At 40.5% G+C, this 19018-nt stretch overlaps 1 protein-coding gene across 1 annotated transcript in view; it reads right to left on the reverse strand.

Annotated features, from left to right (window-relative positions):
* Window positions 1-355: 355 nt before the first annotated feature.
* CCDC6 (coiled-coil domain containing 6) overlaps window positions 356-19018 on the reverse strand; it is a 113070-nt gene continuing 94407 nt past the window's right edge. Inside the window, exons 6-9 of the mRNA XM_045568772.1 lie at window positions 16652-16808; window positions 13996-14096; window positions 5730-5854; window positions 356-4669 (exon numbers count right to left, since the gene is read on the reverse strand). Of these exons, the coding sequence (XP_045424728.1) occupies window positions 4475-4669; window positions 5730-5854; window positions 13996-14096; window positions 16652-16808 (578 nt within the window). The 3' untranslated portion in view covers window positions 356-4474. The remainder of the gene's footprint in view (window positions 4670-5729; window positions 5855-13995; window positions 14097-16651; window positions 16809-19018) is intronic.

A 19018-nucleotide genomic window follows, 5' to 3' on the forward strand; every position in this document is an offset into this window, starting at 1 on the left:
ACATGTATTTATATGTAACCTGTGTTTATATGTAACATGGGCTTATGTGGCTTTCCTTTTCATAACCTCCTAGGTTTACTGTTTTAAATTGAAATGCAACACAGATATGGAACAGTGCACAAGTCAAAAGTGTGCAGCTCAATGAATTTTCAAAAACCCAACACACTTAGGTAGTCAGCACTCTAAAAATACAAAACCATACCAGCCCCTTCTGTACCATCTTTCTAAGTTTTACTTTCTAAGGCAGCCTTTAAAGTTTGGATTTAAGTTCTGCTTGTCAGAACAATGGGGAAATAATGTTCGTTGTCCCACTCGAAGACTGGAAAGAAAGAGAGAGGGTTTAAGGCTCAAGAGGTACATTTTAAAAAATTATCTTTATTTAGGTTTCTGATTCAGCACATGTATCAAAGACTAATCAACATAAAGGAGTAAATAAGACATTAATTGGAAGTCTTACATCTCTCTAAACTCTGACCAAGAATGTCAAGATTGCCACTATTACCAGAACTCCAACCTAGTCAAGCTGTAGACAAGCTATCATGAACAACATACAGTGTGCACGGATACGCAGAGGCAAAAGGCATGCTAGCACTTGGCTCTCTTTTCCTTGTTGACATCTTTCCGTTTGACAGTCCACTTTTGCTTTCCAGGCTAAGTTCCAAATAAAGTCCAAAGAAGGCTCACGGTCAACCTGACCAGATCCTCTTCTGGAGGAATGCATTCTTAAACTGTTGTGCCTGCAACTTTGTTTTCTGCCAGGATGAAGTTCAGACCGAGATGTATGATACAATCTAGATGACGGTGCAGACTAAGTCAAGAACTAAAGTTGAGCAGTAACCCGAGTTAAGGCATGAATGCACACACGCACACAGCACCCACACTATCACGGACATAGGATTCCTTCAATTGCCCAACAAGACGCAAACTGGGCTGGGCAGTTAATCACAACTGCTGAGCATTCTAGAAAATGCTCCCCATAACTTGATGCTAACAGCTGTGTGTATGTTTTATCAAAAAAAATTTAAAGAGAAAAAATAAAAAAGAAAAAAGAAAAGAACACCACCAAAAACCTAAAAACCCCTTAATCTCTTACAATGGCTCTTGAGCATGGAACTCATGTAGCAGCGTCAATGGCTGGCTCTTCAACAATTTGGAAATAAAAGGTTGTTTTACTATGTATTTCTTTGGTAGTCATCACTACAAAGTTTTCAGTGTTGGTTACCTATAAGACAAGTACTAGACAGAAGTCACACAGAAATATTTCTTCTGTACTGATAAGATACAAATATTGAGCTCTCAAAGCACAAGTTACTACGCTTTTTCTTGCCTTATAGGGCATCCTCTACAAGCAAGGCTTCGTGCAGGAAAAGTTCATGTCTACCTAACACAAGGTGATACATGGTCTATTTTCCTACAATTGAACAATTAACAAAAATTCACATTATCAATTATTTTCGGTTGAATCCATTAGAAGCCAATTACAAAGGGACAGCAGCACTTGGTGTCAAAGCCACATTCTGGTCACACATTCATTCCATGGTTGCTAGTCAGTATATCTCAGGAGCTCAGAATTTAAACTCCTTTCAATAAACAAAGGAGTAAATTAAATGAAATCTTAAATACTTCCACCATATGCCAAATTTCTAGAAGTCTGTCTAGAATGCCAGCATGCTTAATGAGAGAAAGCAGTTCAGAGCCCAGAGAGGTGTCAGGTATTAGGTAAGTTAATTTGGTTTTGTATAAAAGGCATGGTAATCTGGTAACAGAGTACTTATCCTATTAGCAGCACAGTGGTAGCCAAGGGTCTCTGTCTGCAAGACAGGAAAAGGAAGCTACTGAAGCCACTGTTGCTCCCACCTGCCTGCAGGATGGCTACTGATTTTACAAAGGCCTTCGGGGAGTCAATCCAGGGTTCACCTGGGCAGGTGGGCAACAGAATGGCAGTAACCATGTCCAGCCCCCACGAGAAGTGCCCAACCGAGGGAAGTCAGCTTCCGCTAGGTGAGGGGGCTTCTTGCCTTTATGGGCTCAGGATGTGAACCTTATGGGTCCCTGGTGGCTAAACAATTGCTAAGAAATTGTCCTAGCAGGTACTGCCCAAGTGTTACAGGCTCCACATGGGGTTGTCAAACACTTTAAAAGGACGTGAAACATCATAAATTCAAGAGTAGTGTTTGTTCTTCTATCAGTTCTAAATGTCTGCAGGGAGAAGCAACTAGAATTATGCTGAAAAGTGCTGTTGAAGGAGCTGTGTTTTATTTGGAAGTGAAATGAGCATAGGGGAACCAGTAGTAGGGATCTGCGTTAGTCTGAATGTCAAGAACCTGTCTCTAAAAGGCATTTATTAGGAACTGTTTGCTCACTCTGAGTGCTTTTTTTAAAATTTCATCATATGGCAATGTTTTAATTTTTGTGCTTTCAGGAGGTAACTAAATTAATGGGAAGCTGAGGAAGATCATTACATATGGACTTTTCTTACTTGAGTGCAAGATACTATCCACAGCATTGAAATCTATGATCTCACAAAAGATTCTTGTAAACACACACCATATTTCTCCTATAAGAAAAACCGAGAACTGTACCATGAAGGCAAAATTTGTTTGCCTACTCTCAGAATTCCTAGGAATGGAAATGTACCGGGAGGGTCAGTGAGCTGTTGGGTGAAATCCCAGGTTTGACACGGCCCAGTCTGATCATATGAAAAACCTAAAGCCTCAACAATTAAATGCCAAACTTCTTCCCCGCATCTGAGAACTATACTATGATTATGTATATTACACGTACATTATAAATAAAATTTATATAGACCTACGATTTCTTCCAAACAATTGAGGAGTGATGTTCTCAGTTTGGGGGTGGAAGCAGGAAGAGGTGAATAAATCTTATTGTTGCTTTCACTCTCAAAGTTCTTAAAATGCTAGTCAAAACACTATTATCCAACAAGACTTTTTTCATTCTGTTAACTCTTAAATATGCATTCGAAGGCAAAAATGGAGGTTTCTATACTGTACAATATTAAATATCTACAATGTCATGGTTCCTTATTTTTAGGAGTGTGTTCAACAAAGAGTTAGCTATTAGAGATGGTTGTCACAAAACATGGACTCTTAAAAATTACTGATAAATTTTCAGTTCTCTGATTATATCCAACAGATACACATTCTCATCATAAAATATACATTCTCTAGTAAGTTATTTTCATCCACAGCATATATAAATATGCAAACACAGGTGGTAAAAATCACTTTACTACCAAAGTACAAAACAGTAACTGCTGAAAAACAAAAATTAAGGTGTTGCAAGTATTAAGAAAAGAGTGACTCAGAGTTCCACTGCAAAGTGAAACCAAATGATCTATTTGTGCTAAATGAATGGAAATCATGTATTCAGAACATACTTCTTTGTACACTGCACTTGCTTATACTGGGCAAAATAAGCAGCCATCAATGCTGATGTGCTACTTTCCTCTAGACCTCTCTTCTGCCAAGCAACACAGTATTTTCTGGCCACGATGCCAGCATATTCCTATAATGTCCATTTCAAATAGTATTTTGCACCTTTAAAATATTTGTTCAAACTCTATTTTAGGAGAATGCAAGTGAAGAAAGGAAGGAGAAATATCACGTTGTTTTTGTTACAATCACACTGCCTTCTGCAGCGGAAATAGCACACTCTAATCAGCCACTGAAACCACTGGTGGGTAGGACAACATTGATCAACTCATGTAAGAGGGGACCAGGTTAGGTAGATTAACATTAAGGATAAAAGAATCACATCTTGATACACATGATAATTATCCATCCCATGTACGTGGAGAAGTACAGCCACGTGATTCATTACTTTTGGCCATCTGTTTTACAGGAGACATGGATGTTGATGTACACCAGAAATAACCTGTAAAAAGCGTACCTGTAGGCAGCTCTATTCAACAGAACATATGTCTTGGGCACTGATCCAACTAACTTTCCATTCTATACTGAAGGCTAGATTTTCAAAGGTCTGAATTGTAGTGCTGACTTATTGGCATGTTCAGTAAACACCATTAACATGGGAGAAAGGGGATAACAACAGCTCGGTAATTTTCTGCAAATTCATGGGGAAAAAAAAATGTAAGAAAGATATCCCTTTTTCTTTTGCAAACCTAGAAGCCAGGAAAATGAAGCTCTGGGGCCAAGCAAAACGGCACACTGCTGCTGAATTACCAAATACCAAATAGCAAATGTTCCAGCCAGGGAATGGACGTACATGAGGATTCAAGTAAAACACTGATGGAAAAAGTCGTCTGGTTAGTGTTGTAGACCCACAACACTGGCTGCGTTTCTGACAGACATTTACAACACAATGAATAGTGAAGCCTAGATAACCTCAGTGCAAATAGGTCAGATCCAAATATGCCAGGGAAGGAAGCCTTTGGCGTTGAGTAGACGGCTCCATTGGACGAGTCCCAACTTGAAATTCAGACTAAGCACATGCATTAAGGCTGGGAGGAGGGGTGCACCGAATGTGGCGAAGGGCTGGGCTGCGAGGTGGCTGCCGAGGGGACCACGGGCTGCATGGGTGGCGGAGGTGGAGGCGGAGGCGGCTGGACTGGGGTCTGTGTGTTGGGAGACGGAGGCGGCGTGGGCCGCTTGAATTTGTCAGGACTGTTGCTTCTCCGTGGTGAAGGCCTCTGCAGGGGACAGGAACAGCAGGTCAGTCTAGACACAGACGGCTCATCTCTAACACAGCCTGACTTGGCGTGGAGGCTAATGAAAAACTGGCCAACGAAGACAAGAAACCAGAGATTTCCTCCTTTATCCCCACTGGTTTCTGAACTAGTAATGAAAGCTTCGACAAGGCACAGTGTTTACACTTACACCTATGAAAAAGCTATACAAAATCGCTGTAAAACTTGCCTTGACCAAACTACTGAACTTGGGCCCTTCAATGAGACAGCTGTAAAACTAAAAAATGGCTGTCATGTCATCCTTTTAAATCTTTGCTGTGAGTTACATGTCCCCAATTCCTTCTGTCACTCGTCTCAAACAAGTTTTCCATAGCCTGAACGCTACAGCTCAACAAAAATGTTCCTATTTTTACATAAAGTCCATCAAACTGGCAAAATGGCTTCAGATATACCTTAAATGCTTTCTTAGAGTTCTTTGAAATATTCTCTTATTGGAAATACTCTCAAATTCTCTCCAGTTTTCTAACGCTATTAGCTGCATTTCTAACTGCTCTATTAGTTACCGGTATTGTCAATTCTAAAGAAAAAATTCCCTAAGTGGAATTTGAACCAGATGCACTTAAGCTTCCTTCTAATTCCAGGAAAGATAATTCTGATAAAGCTAGAAAACAAGGCTAACTCTGGGAAGAAAAGTGAGGGTCAGGGAACTGTGAAGGTACAGACAATAAATATCTTTAGACACTGTGGCAACCAATAATAATTCTTTATTGCAAGGAGCTGGCCAGAGTTCAGTCAAAGCATTGGTCGCAGTTCAAATTATATTTCACAAAAGGTAATTGTTCACAGGAAGTGAAGGTGAAGTTTTGCCTCCTGGGAAGTATTTTAGTTTCAACACCAGAACTGAGTATCAAACTGTTGGGAAGTCTCTATTGTTTTAAGGTGAACTGAGGGGAGAGGCAGGAAGAGAGAGAAATGTCTAAGGGCATCAATCCTGGTCTCCCAAAGAGGACAGCTGGTACGACCATCAGGAGTAAATGCTGCTTCCTACCCCATGGAGACTTACTGTGATACCATGGGACGTTCCCATGTGCTGCACATGAAGACCCGGGGAATTGTAGTAAGACATTCCAGCTCTAGTCAGTGAAGTTGGTGGCGTGAAACCAACTGTGTGACTTGCATATGATAGACCTGAAACATAACAACAAATTAAGTATCATTTCTAACTCAACTATCTGATGTCTTCAACTATCTAGGAGGTTTTAAAATGCAGAAGTTCAATCACTCACAAAAATAAAAACAGAAGAGAAGAGCAGTGGGCTCACTGAATGGTAAGCTAGATAACAAGTGATATAAAAGTTAAGCCCTGGGACAGAACAGAGAGGCCAGGAATAAACCCATGCCTATATGGCCAACTGATCTTCAGCAAGGGCACCAAGAATACACGATGGGGAAAGGACAGTCTCATCAGCAACGGTGTTGAGAAAACTGGACAGCCACATGCAAATGAATGACATTAGATCTTTGTCTTCTATCACACAGGAAGATCAACTCAAAATGGATTAAAGACTTAAATGTAAGACCTGAAACTGTAAAATTCCTAAAAGAAAAACTGGTCCTTGACATTGGTCTCAGCAATGATTTCTTGGATATGACACCAAAAAAGCACAGACATAAAGGCAAAAATAAATAAGTGGGACTGTATTAAACTAAAAAGGTTCTACACAGCAAAGGAAACAATCAGAGTGAAAAAATCAACCCACAGAATGGGAGAAAATATTTGTAAACCATATATAAGGGGTTAATATCCAAAATACATAAGTAACTCCTATGACTCCATAGCAAAAAAACCTCCAAATAACCCAATTAAAGGTGAGCAAAGAACCTGAATAGACAGCTCTCCAAAGATGATATACAAATGGCCAATAGGCATATGAAAAGATACTCAACATCACTGGTCAGGGAAATGCAAATCAAAACCACAATGATATACCACCTCGTACCTGTTAGGATGGCTACTATTTACAAAAAACAAAAACAAGAACCAAAAAAAAAAAAAAAAAAAAACCCCGAAGGATAACAAGTGTTGGCCAGGATATGGAGAAAAGGGAACCCTTACTTACATACTGCTGAACGGAATGTTAAATGGTACAGCTGCTATAGAAGTTAGTATGGAGATGACTCATAAAATTAAAACTAGAACTACCATAGGATCCAACAATCCCATTTCTAGGTATTTATCCAAAAGAAATGAAATCAGGATCTCAAAGAGATACTAGCACTCCATGTTCACTGCAGCATTATTCACAATAGCCAAATGTGAAAACAACCTAACTGTCCATCAATGGAAAATGTGCTCTACAAGGACGCAATAGAATACTATTCAGTCTTAAAAAAAGGAAATCCTGCCATTTGCAACAACATAGATGAACCTGGAGGACATTATCCTAAGTGAAATAAGCCAGTCACAGCAGGACAAATACTGGATGGTCCTACTTATAGGAGGAATCTAAAATAGTCAGTCTCATGGAAACAGTAGAATGGTGGTTGCTAGGGACAGGGGGAAGAGGAAACGGGGAATGGGTATAAAGGTGTAAAGTTTCAGTTAAATAAAATGAATAAGCTATAGAAAGTTGCTGTACAACATTGTACCTATAAGTTAATATTGTATTCTACACATAAAAATAAGAGGGTAGATCTCATGTTTAGTGTTCTTACCATAACAATGATATTTTTAAAAAGTCAAGCCTTGCCAGAAGTTCAACTGAGATAAGGAAGGAAATAGAAAGACATGAGAAGAAACAAGAATAAAGTAGAAAAAAACAGAGCAATGGGGTAAAAGCAAGGAAAACAGAAGTGTCAAAGGATATATCAACAATGAGACAGGACAGTGTGTCAGTGTGTGTGTGTGTGTGTGTGAGAGACGTGTCAGTGTGTGTGTGTGTGTGTGTGTGTGTGTGTGTGTATGTGTGTGTGTGTGTGTGTGTAGCAGCCATAACAGCAAACACCACCACTGAGAACTTTGCAACTTGAGAATATTTAACACAGGGGACAAAAGCCCTACATATGCTAATATTCCCTGAAAGAAGCTGATACTTAAGGAAAAAACCACCCCCAGCCCACTCCACTATAATGTTCTGCATAGTCTTCACCTAAGACCTCAGATCACCTCCAAAGTGTTTTAAAAGGACAGGTGACTAGACTCTTACTATTAGACAGGTCTGGGTTGGAGTCCAAACATCTATATTTTGAAAATGTTCTGAAAGTGATCTTCACCTACACTCAGCGTAAGCAGCCTTGGTCTTCAGAGTTAGGTGCAGAAGGTTTCACTGTTCTAGGGGCATCACTTATTTACCACTGCACAAATGTAGCTAGTTGTCTTTATATCTTTGAGTTTCCAACAGCTACCAGGATATCGAGCACAGGGTAGGCTCCATACGAATGAATGGAGTAAAAACAGAATCAAAGGAGCAATTTGGGGGAGTTTGGATAGGAACTACCTATTGTCAATCAATTTGTACCTAGGATCAGCTATTGGATGCCAAGCAATATGAACTTTACTTATTGCTTTTCTGCATTACATGAAAACAATAAGCTGTTAAGAATGCTTTTCTATACTGTCTTTTTGCTGCCATGACTGAGATAATCAGCCTCCAAGCCTTCCTTTGGTTGCCCTACCACAGGACTTTTCTATGCCCTCAACATCTAATGCTAAGAGTTTATTTCTTGATTTGACTAATCAATCACTGATGCTTTCTGCATATTTCTATTTCCAATTGTGAATTTTTGATTTGGATTTACAGAATGGAGGTCTGGGATAAAGTACAAGTCTTTCGGAGCTAAGCAGTCACTTAATGTGATGTTTCCTAGGACTTCATTCATCTGGGAGAGGAAAGACAATGTTTTCTTTAACCAGCTTTGAGGAATAAAAGCCTAATTGTATTTCTTATGAAAATGATGACATTTAAGAGAAAGGCCATAAAAATGGATCCTTATTCCCAAGTAGGGGATTCAATTCACTAAAAAAAATTACCTAGTCTATTTTCTAGTATTACTAGGTTAATTTTTTTGAAGGGAAATTATGAGTATGTTAAGCCACTAATCTAGAATCTTCAGACTCCCTACTGTCTACCTAAGAAAAAAAGTCCCTTCTCTGTGAGTTATAAAGGACTTCTTCACTAGCTTCAAACTATTAAATATCTTCCGAGGCTCTAGGTCAGTGGTTCTCAACTGCAAGTATCAAAGCCCTGCTTGCCTCACCCCAAACCAAATGAATCAGAATCTCTAGGGAGCTGGGCCCTACGGCAGCCAGTGATGAGAATTGCAGAGATCCTACTGCTCCTGACTCAGGGCTCCCTGTCTCTGTTCAGCGTGCCCTTTGTCTGGAAATGTCTTCCCTGTACCATGGTCCTCGCTTCTTCCTTCCCCTGCTGTCAATCAGCACCTCACACACCCTTCAGAGAGGCAAAGTGCCTGGACTCAGGAGCCAAACGGCCAGATAATCTTGGATCCCAGCTCTGATGCTTGGCACAGAGTGATAGTAGACAAGTAACTTAATCTCACTGTACTTCAGATTCTTCAACTGTCAAATGGGATCACCGTAGCCACCTCTCAAGGTTGCTGTGAGGATGAAATGAGTTAATATCGCAAAATGCTTTGAGAGTGCCCGGCAAAAGCAAGGACTCAACAAGCTTTAGCGTTAACCCCTGTTGAGGCCCACTGCGAAAGCTCTCCAAGCTGGGAGCTCTCTGTTCTTGGAACCTCTTTTTAAACCGTTTTACCTTGGAATGGTAAAAATTATTATTATAACTTTTTATGTTGAAATAGTTCATAATTCACAAGTTGCAAGAATACAACAGGGTTCCTGTGTACCTTTCACCCAGCTTCCCCTGACAATATCCTACATAAAGACAGCACATTGTCAAAACCACGAAATTGACATTAGTACGACACTGGTAACTAAGGTTCAGCCTTTATTCAGATTTCATCAGTTTTTGCACGCATTCTTCATGTGTCAATGCATGTGTACAGCTCAACCATCCTGCCCTTAATTCTAACCCATGGCAATGACTGATCTGTCCTCCATCACTATAATTTTGCCACTCTGAGAATGCTATAGAAATGGAATCGATACAGTATGTCACCCTTGGAGATTAGCACTTTCCATTCAGCATAATGCCCCTGCCATCCACCAAGTTGTTGTATGTATCAATAGCTAATTCCTTTTTATTGCTGAGTAGGATTCCATTGAATAGATGTACTGCCATTATTTAACTATTTAACTTTTTATGAGTATAAAATATATAAAATTTGTGAAATTTATGATATCTGGCTTCATATTATGAGTTGTTTTTTTAAACCTACTTTTCCAGGTCCTATTGTTGATTATAAGCTTTTAGAGGCCAGAGACCATGCCTTACTAATTTTTGTTTTCTTTTAAGTTCTAATCGTCATGCATCTCACCCTCTGGCCCAAGAATGTAATAATGGACAAAAATCCAAAAAAAACCCTAGTTTGAAATTGCCAAACAACAAACACCAGCTTACTAACCAGAATAATACGGTTTTATAAAGCCATTGCTAGAATAAACTTCTCTTGCTTTGGTATGGAAATGCATTAACTACAGCCAAAAATTTAAGATTTATTTCACTATTTTATTGTCAAGTTCAAGACTGCAAATTTAAAAGCTGATTAAAGGCAATTCATGGTCAAAAAAATAATCAGTAGGCAAAATACAGCAAGATACCAAAGTATTTGATAATATATATAAAACCAACTACCTGAAGGAAAATTGCAAGGTACCAGGGTAGGGAGAAGAGACACGTGAAAACACTAAAACATCAACACTGCCTTTAGATGGAAGAATTCTGGGTGATTTTATTTCTGCTACTTAATACCCTCTGATTGCCTCAATTTTTCTTTAATATCTCTTTGTGAAAGAAAACATTTTGGGAACAAAGGCACACTCCTTTTTTCCCTTTAAAAATTTTACACACAAGTCCTATATGAAAACACCCTCTGTAAAAATTCAAATAATTTAGATACAATTTCCTCTTTAAGTTGCCCTGATCTGGTTCCTGTCCCTTCCAGATTGCAGCAGTTTCTCACTCCATCAGAACTGGTCTAAGGTCAGCAGTGAGTTTCGTGTTCCCACGTGCAACTGGCCTGATCGCCACTCCTCATTCTACTTGACCTTGCAGCTGACAGGGCTGGCCACTCCCTTCTCATTGAAACACTTTGTCTTGAGTTCAGTGACATAGCATACTAATTTCCTTTCCACATTTCTGGCAGCAACTTCCTGGTCTCCTTTGCCAGGTTTTCATCCTATACTTGACCTCTAAATATTATATATTCTCATAGCCCACACTTAAGGAGTAGAGAGTTATTGCTACGTCCAGGGTGGAGTATCGACATATATTATTTGGAATTCTCTCTAACACATTTGTCTCTTCTCCTTTGTTTATTTATTCAATCATTTATTCATATCAGTAAGGATTTAGGACATTTGTTTTATATTTGGATTATATTATAATCAAATATTATAATACTTCATTATTGCTCAAATTGTTCCAGTTTTGGTGTTTGGAAGTTTGGTGTTTATCCCTCTGACATACCCCTATCATTTTGTTTTCTGAACACTTCTTTTCTTGCACTACAAAATGTCCCAGGCTAATCTTGTATGTTCCATGCCCCTGCCCTAGAAACATTCATTTCTCCAAGTAGCCCTGGTTTTATTCACTGGAGAATGGAATCAGAAACCAAGATCTGGGTGCTGGGTATGCTCACTGCTATTAGGGTGCAGACCAATTTTTAGACCTTATTATTGCCTATCCCTGTTTTAGACACATCAAAACATGCTAACTGGGAATGTACTTTCCTTAGGCTGTATAAAGTAATGGACAACCAGAAAAATAATTGTTGAAAAGTAATACTCGTGCCAAATGTAATTCACATAGAGAAATCACATATAATCAAGAGGATATTTGGTAATTTCTAGGCTATATATCTCCCAATCAAATTGTGAAATAGGATGCAAAATATTTCAAGTGAGTGAAAATGCAAGATTTCCAATGTTAACCAAAAATGGAAAGGGAAGAAGAAGAGCCGAAATGTTTACAATAGAAATGAACACTATTCAAACAGCGCATTTCTATTTAGGAAGTGATTAGACATTCTTAATACTGAGAACCGTAAATTCTTCCAATAAAACCTAAAGGGAAAAGGAAACTAAAATATTCAGGTTTCGGTGATCTACTATGTATAGCACTGCAATGTACTAGATTAGAATGGAGTAATTCTGCTACCAAATAGGAGGCAAAATCTACTTTGATGATATTACAGAACTTAAAACAGAATAACAATATTCTCACTTAGGCTAGCTGAAAGGGAAAAAATCTAGGTGTTACTTATTACATAGTTTAATGAAAATCAAATAGCTGATCTACCCAGTCAAGTCCCATACTTGATATAGGTCCCTCTCCCGGGTACAGGTGCAGTGAAAGTCAAAATTATGTAAATGGAATCCAAGATTTTCCTGCAGAACATTTGTTATAATAGAAGTAATATTCCCAACCAAGATCTGACATTTGCTTTTTTCTCTTTTCAATGACTGACTGTAATACTCTTTTTAATCAAATTGGAAATTACACGTCTCTAAGGATTTCTTTAGGCTTAAAGAAATCAAACAGGGTATTAAATTATACTAACTATGAATCAGCATCACCATCGACTACAAAATAACCTCCATCTTGCTTCTTCCTGACTCACAACTTCGCTTCACATCAATAAATCAGAAGGCAAAAAAAGACCTTTATCATGGTAATGAAACTCAAGTGCTATTTTGGGAAAACTGACAGGCAGCTAGGAAGAGAAGCTTCTGCAGAGAGACTTAAGGCCACTGGAGGGTCAAGGAAACCAGAGTCAGGGGGAGCATCCTTTTGGGAAGAACAAGGGGTGATGATCGTGCCATTGACCCAGGATAGAAAGTCCTTGTACTCTGCACTCAGCCCCTCCTTACCCGTCTGACGCTAGAGAGCACGTGGGCCTAAAGGTCCAAAGGCTGCCAACTCGTGCTGGACTTTAACTTTTAATTATCTTTTGATTGTCTCCTCTTAAGGCGAAAAACAACAACAACAAAAAAATCACAGCAGCACAGTGCTGGGCTAGATCCTAAACTAACAAAACCAAGCCTTTTCTATCTCACACTATCTATGGCAACCAGCATTACAGTGCCGTTCCCCTTTATGAACTCTAAGGGCATCCCTCATTTTAATTATTAAACAAAATGAAATGTCACTCTAAGGCAAGGCTGTTTTGCTACAGCCTGTATGCTGCCACCCTTCAAAGCAGTCACCTCACTCTACTGGGAAGCGCCTCCTTCACCCCACCCCACCCCCACGCTTTTCTCTCCAGCTCTGTTGAAAATCTGTTTACCAGCAAGCACAAGAAAATCAGTCTCCTCATTTTGGTCACAAGATGCAATCCTTTGGCCTGCCACCTTTTCTTGTCTCCCTCCCCCCCTCCCCCCTGCACTCAGCTGGCCACCCATCCCCTCTTCTCTTTCCTCTTTCTCCCGGGCTGGATCATTTACTTGCCCTCCTGGCCTGAGAGCCCCATGCAGTGCTGGTGCCAAGCCAGAGACCTCGGGGAGAGAGTTTTCGGGGTCAGATGCAGACAAGCAAGCCTTTTTGGCTTGCTGAGAGCACAGCCAGCAGCAGACTGCCTGACAGAAGGTCGTTCCTTCTTCTATAGCCTGCCTAGCGCGGCCAGGTCCCACTCACAAACCACTGGAAATATTAGGAGGCGGCTCATGCTAGAAAGAACACACAGGTTTGGCAAAGAAACACCCTGCCTCGGCACTTCCCGGCTGTGTGACCAGTAGTTAGTGAACCTCCGAATTGCTGCTTCCTCATTTTAACATGGGAAAAATGATGCCCACGTTAATTATTCTGCGGATAAAAATGAGATAACATATGTGGAATACAGTAAAAGAACCCATAAAAGATGAGCTATGATGCATCTTGGAAATCTACCCAAGGTTTGTGTCCATCTGTTGGCACTTAAAATCAAAAACAGTCTTCTTTTTAAAAAGGTGTTTTGAAGTCAAATTCCTTTTAGATTTAAAAAAAAGAAACGCTGGCACTACAGCATTTATGCTTAAAATTTTCGAGCTAAGACTCTTAGCCCTGATAGTGATTTGTTCTTCGTGTTTTTGAAAGACACAACCATTTTCTGTTTATAAGATGTTTATATGCTATAAGGGAACATAATCGGGGTTGCCTATTAAATGGACCAGAAATCAGTTACTCAAGTAGCCACAGACATGAGCTTACCGGGTGATATAGGCCTGCTTGAACTCGGAGAAGGTGTGTAAGGGATTGGGCTGGACACAGTGCGAGGTCTTAATCCTTGTGCAGACATCTCGTTAAAATACCTAAGAGGAGAGAGGAAGAAATGATCAGAACCACTATTTAAACAGTACTTATGAGACTTTGCATGAGAAAATGTTTGGGGTTCACATCTTGAGGTCAAAATCCTGAATGTTTATAGTGTGATGCTATAGCCAGGAGACATTTATAAAATGAATTCCCGAGTTACACCGTTCCACTGTCTGACAAACCTCATGCCACAGAAGCATAGGTTAGGGGATCCAGGAAGTTTTAGCTCAGGATGAGGCCTGGTGACAGCTGTGCCACACAACACAGAGGACCAGCCTTTTTTCCATCACACAACAGCTATGCAGAAATTCACCTCCACTGTCCCAAGAACTACAAAGATGCCCACGTTTCAATTGCTACATTTACATTGTTCTTTGAAACTCAAAACCAAGCAAGCCCTCTGAGATTTATGTCGTCAAATTAAAGCTTAAAGATACATATTCACATCAACTGGTTACAAGCAAGGCTTGCCTAAGTGACGGTCACATAACAGAATTTAATAAAAGACAGGAGTTCCAAGCACCCACAGTGGGTCACTTGGCCACACCATGCTGAGTCTGACTTCTTCCTGGAAAATTGGGAAGTCACACTAGACCCGAGAATGCTGAAGTGTGATCATCAGGAACACCAGCTTTCACTCTGTGAAACAAGCGCAGTGTGCTGACACGGAGAAATTTCTGCTTGGGAGACTTCCTGATAAACCATCCTCACGGGCCTGTGGCCATGTACGTGTGCGCCTTTATCCCAGTGAAGATCTCAGCCCTGGCATCACCAGTTCACGTAAGCAACTTCAACCAGCCATTCTAAGCAGTTTTATTCAACTGGAACAAAACAGGCTCCCTGATTTGACATGTATGTCTCAACTACATACCCACCACTAATTCCTCCTGCTGCCTTTACAGCAGCCCACAATAGTGGCACTGGGGGGGGGGACTTCTCCTTGTAGTCTAACATCACTAGGCAGCTAAGACACCTCCTGTCATCTTAAGTGCCAGACTATTTTCTTTCTCCCCAATGTGGTATCATTCCTAGTAGAGGGAGAAGTATTTATCGGACAGCTGTATTCTATCTGGGATAATCTGACCTACAAAAGGTAAGGCAAACCTTCTGGAGTGAATGCCAGTTTTGGAAAATATTTATTTATTTGGAAGCCCGAAGTAGCTTCAGTATTGTCACAGTAGTTAGAAAAAACTGTCCCTGAGAGTGTGTCTGATCCAAAATTGGGTATAGGATGCTGTGTATGGTCTGTTCTGTGTCTTAAGGTAGTTAACAAAGTCGTTAATAAGCTATTTAGCATTCAAGCTGGTGTTTGTAGTCAAATGGTTCTCAGAAGGTATGAATTTTAGAGGGTTTCTAATACAGACTTTTGAGAAAGAAATAATCCTTATTCTTTTCAAATGAAGAAGCACACACATAAATATTTTAAATTGGATAACCAGTTATTGTCTTTATAAATTTCTTCTCAATACAAAACTATAGACTTTCATTATAGAAAATCTTACATTTTTCTTACACTTTCTTACACTTTCCACAGCAATCTGACCAAAAGCTTTGTTAGTCCTCTAGATTTATTCCACAATAGAAACAGATGTGCTACCATTGCCTACATGTTTTTGGACATGTTTCGGTATCAACAGTACTACCTGGCACAGGCATTAGCAGACCCTGGTCTCAGACACTGGATGCTCAGACCTGCTGGAGGTCCCCAGGGATGCTTGGTCTCACCTCTCACACTGGGGTATGGCCCATGTAAGGCCAGGGCACCCTTGGATCCAGAATGGGAAATTTCCCTGCAGAAATGATCTGCTTCAGAGAAAAGCTAATTCCCTAACCATTGGGTTTCTCTGCTGATTGAACAATTTTTTCCATTTATATTTGTTGCTTATCTTAACAACCACCTTAATGTCACATTTAGAGGAGGAAGAAGAGGGAGATCTGGATGAGAGGCAAATGCCAAGACCAGAAACCATTTCCTCTAGTTAACCAAAGGATGACTCTTATTCCAGCCCATGCACAGTAGGGCAATAGGGGGTTCAATGCTTGGGCTTAATTAGATGACTGCAATGTATTAATTTTTTATAAGTAGTTGTGAAAAAGATCAAAAGTTATCAAGTGTGTTAAGGCAAGTCCTTGGGATTTCAACAACCTCCACCTGTCTCCTGCTAGTTGTTTTCAATTATGCGTGCATTTGTTTCTTCACGCTGTACTACAGCTTTCTTATCCATACACAGTATAAGAATATACTCCCATGCTTTAAACAGATATAACACAGGATTAGACTAATTCAGCAACAAATGCAAACCCTGCCTCCCTTTCTCTCCCCACCAAATAGTTTTAGCGAGGCAATTTTTCCTTCTTTTTGTATTTAAGGAAAATGATCAATCTTCGTCATCTACATCCCATTCTCAGCATCTACTTTAATGCAGTGGTTTCATCAGCCCAAGAAATAAATATTTAAGCCATCTCCTTCTCCCTCTAACAGTGCAAAGAGAAGGCTCATGGAGCCTATTTTAAAGAAAAAAAAAAAAAGGCTCCTAGCGCATGCACACACCTTTCGTCATCCATTTCTAAGCTGGACTCGCTCTCGGAGAGCTGTCGACAAAGGGCTTCTCTTCTCTCCATCTCCCTCTGCAGCTTTCTCTGCAGCCTCAAGTTCTCTTCCCTCATGTGACGTTCCTCCTCCAGATACTGTGCCATTTTCTCTGAATCTGAAAAGCCAGAGTTATCAATCAAACCATGTTTCATGCAATCATACCCAAATCTTAAAAAAAAAAAAAAAAAAAGACTCAAGTTCAATCCCTATGCCATAGACAGAAGGAACTGTTTCAAGACATCTTTCTTGCTCTCACACACTCAGATGAGATCTGGATTTAAAGTTTATTCCAAGTATTGAAGTTTGTCAATGATTTGCATTCAGAAAAATGTATAGAAGGCAGTGCTGGGAGGTTAGGCGTCTTCACTCCCACTCACTTGCATTCTAAAGTGCTTTATGTGGAAGAGGAAATGGTGGGACTGTAGCTGAGTCTGGAAGGATCAGCTTCCACAGCTCTTCTCTCTATTGCTGGAGCTGAGAGAAGACAGAGCCCAGATTCTGCCCACGGGCTCCCCTCTGGGCACCAATTCGGCTGACTCTCGTCCCCAGACCCAGTGAGTCATCTAGGGAGGCCTGTCACACTTGTCAACATGTTCTCCGTGCATGGTGCTGCAGGCTGAGAGCCACTGCACTAGAGGAATCCATGTGATAACAGTTAACACTCTTTTTATGAAAACAGAAATTGACATAGCAAACAGAACGCTTTAGATTAGTATTTCTAATAAGCCTAACTTGTGGCGTGTGTGTGACTCTGTTGCCCTGACTTGCACACAACCTGAGTCAGGCGGCAGGCCAAGACCTGTATACAGCCTGCACCTCTTGCGATGGTGTCTGGCTTGTGGCGAGTACTCCTCCCTCAGGAGCTGCCCCTTTTCTCCAGGTCTCAGCTCCAGCGCCTGTCTCCCAAGGCAGAGCTGGCTAGCCCTGCGGCCAGATGTTGGACTCAGGCTGAGCCATTCCTTCCCCCGGGAATCTGAAACCGGGAACTGACATCTTTATGGGGTTCCGGAGTCTCCTTCAGCTAAGTTCCCTGGAGCTACCACAACCCCTGCCCTTCTGAGGTTATTCTTTGGCACACTCCACACCCTTCCGATGAAAGGCAAAACGTGCCTTCCGCCATCCCTTTCTGGTTTAATCTCAGGCTGTTGTTTCCAAGTAACCAAAATAACCTTAATATAAAACTTGGCGTCTGCCCATCTTCTTGCTTCCTTCTTTTTCCTTGTCTCAGTCAATAAACTTGAGAAAAGTAAAATAATCGCTGTATTCTTCTCTTTTCTGAAAAACAACTATAAACTCGGAGTGGCTATAAGCGTTTCTTAAGAGTTTCTCATAGGTCACTGCTCTACGTTATCAGCCCAGACCAAAATTGAAGGAAGGAGCTGAATGCCACATTGAGCATTTCTCTCCCACAAGCTGACCCCACTTCAACTCTCAATGTCCATCCAATTAGTTTCAGTTTTAAGCGACTCTACAAAGGCCTGGACTTTCAGCAAATGATGACTTTTGATGATACATATTCAGTGATTTGCAAGACAGCATCATTACAGAATAAACCAAAGTTCTAAGATATCCTTATTTTCGAAATTGAAATAAAAATACCAAAATTATTAAACACTATTATGTGCACTAAATACTAAATCCCCTCGTTGTTTTCAATCTAGCCAGAAACCCTGCTGTCTAATCCAGACACAAAAATCTCTTTAATTGAAGGCATGCTGGGAAAATATTTACAAAGTCCACTTTTAATATAAACGATTTAAATTATTTCATCCCAAATATGCAAGTGTGCAGAATTTTTCACTTAACTCTACAGGCAGCACTAGATTGGCCCCTTGGAGTATTTACCGCTTCTAGAACTAGAAGGGAAACTGTGAGAGAGCAAGTTGACTTTCTTTTCCATAATAGGAATCCTTTAATGCCTGGCTGAAAGGGTGCTGGAGAGTGACACAGAATCCTTTGCAGAATTGAGAATTCACGAAGCTCCAAGAACAATGTAAGAGGAAACATTGTCTTTCAAAGAAAATGGCAATCGTTTAGCATCTGGGGACTCAGCAGGGGGATCCTTAAACAATAATCTATAGGTAAGAATATCACTGAAGTGACCGGCTGGGAAGACGTCCTGACAGTTCAGCAATTAACTTAGAAGCCAAAGGCACAGAGAAGGGACCAGGTCCAACACCTCTGGTGTCAGGATCAGGCACAGATAGCTGACATCATGGCATTCCTCGGGTGCCCTCTGCCACCGGACTGGATTTACTCCCACGAGTCACCCTCCTTCCTCTCGCACTCAGAGCTCCCCAGTACTTAGGGACCTCAGCATATACC

This window comes from Lemur catta, chromosome 14 (genome assembly GCF_020740605.2).
Source record: "Lemur catta isolate mLemCat1 chromosome 14, mLemCat1.pri, whole genome shotgun sequence".
NCBI classification, from domain to species: domain Eukaryota; kingdom Metazoa; phylum Chordata; class Mammalia; order Primates; family Lemuridae; genus Lemur; species Lemur catta.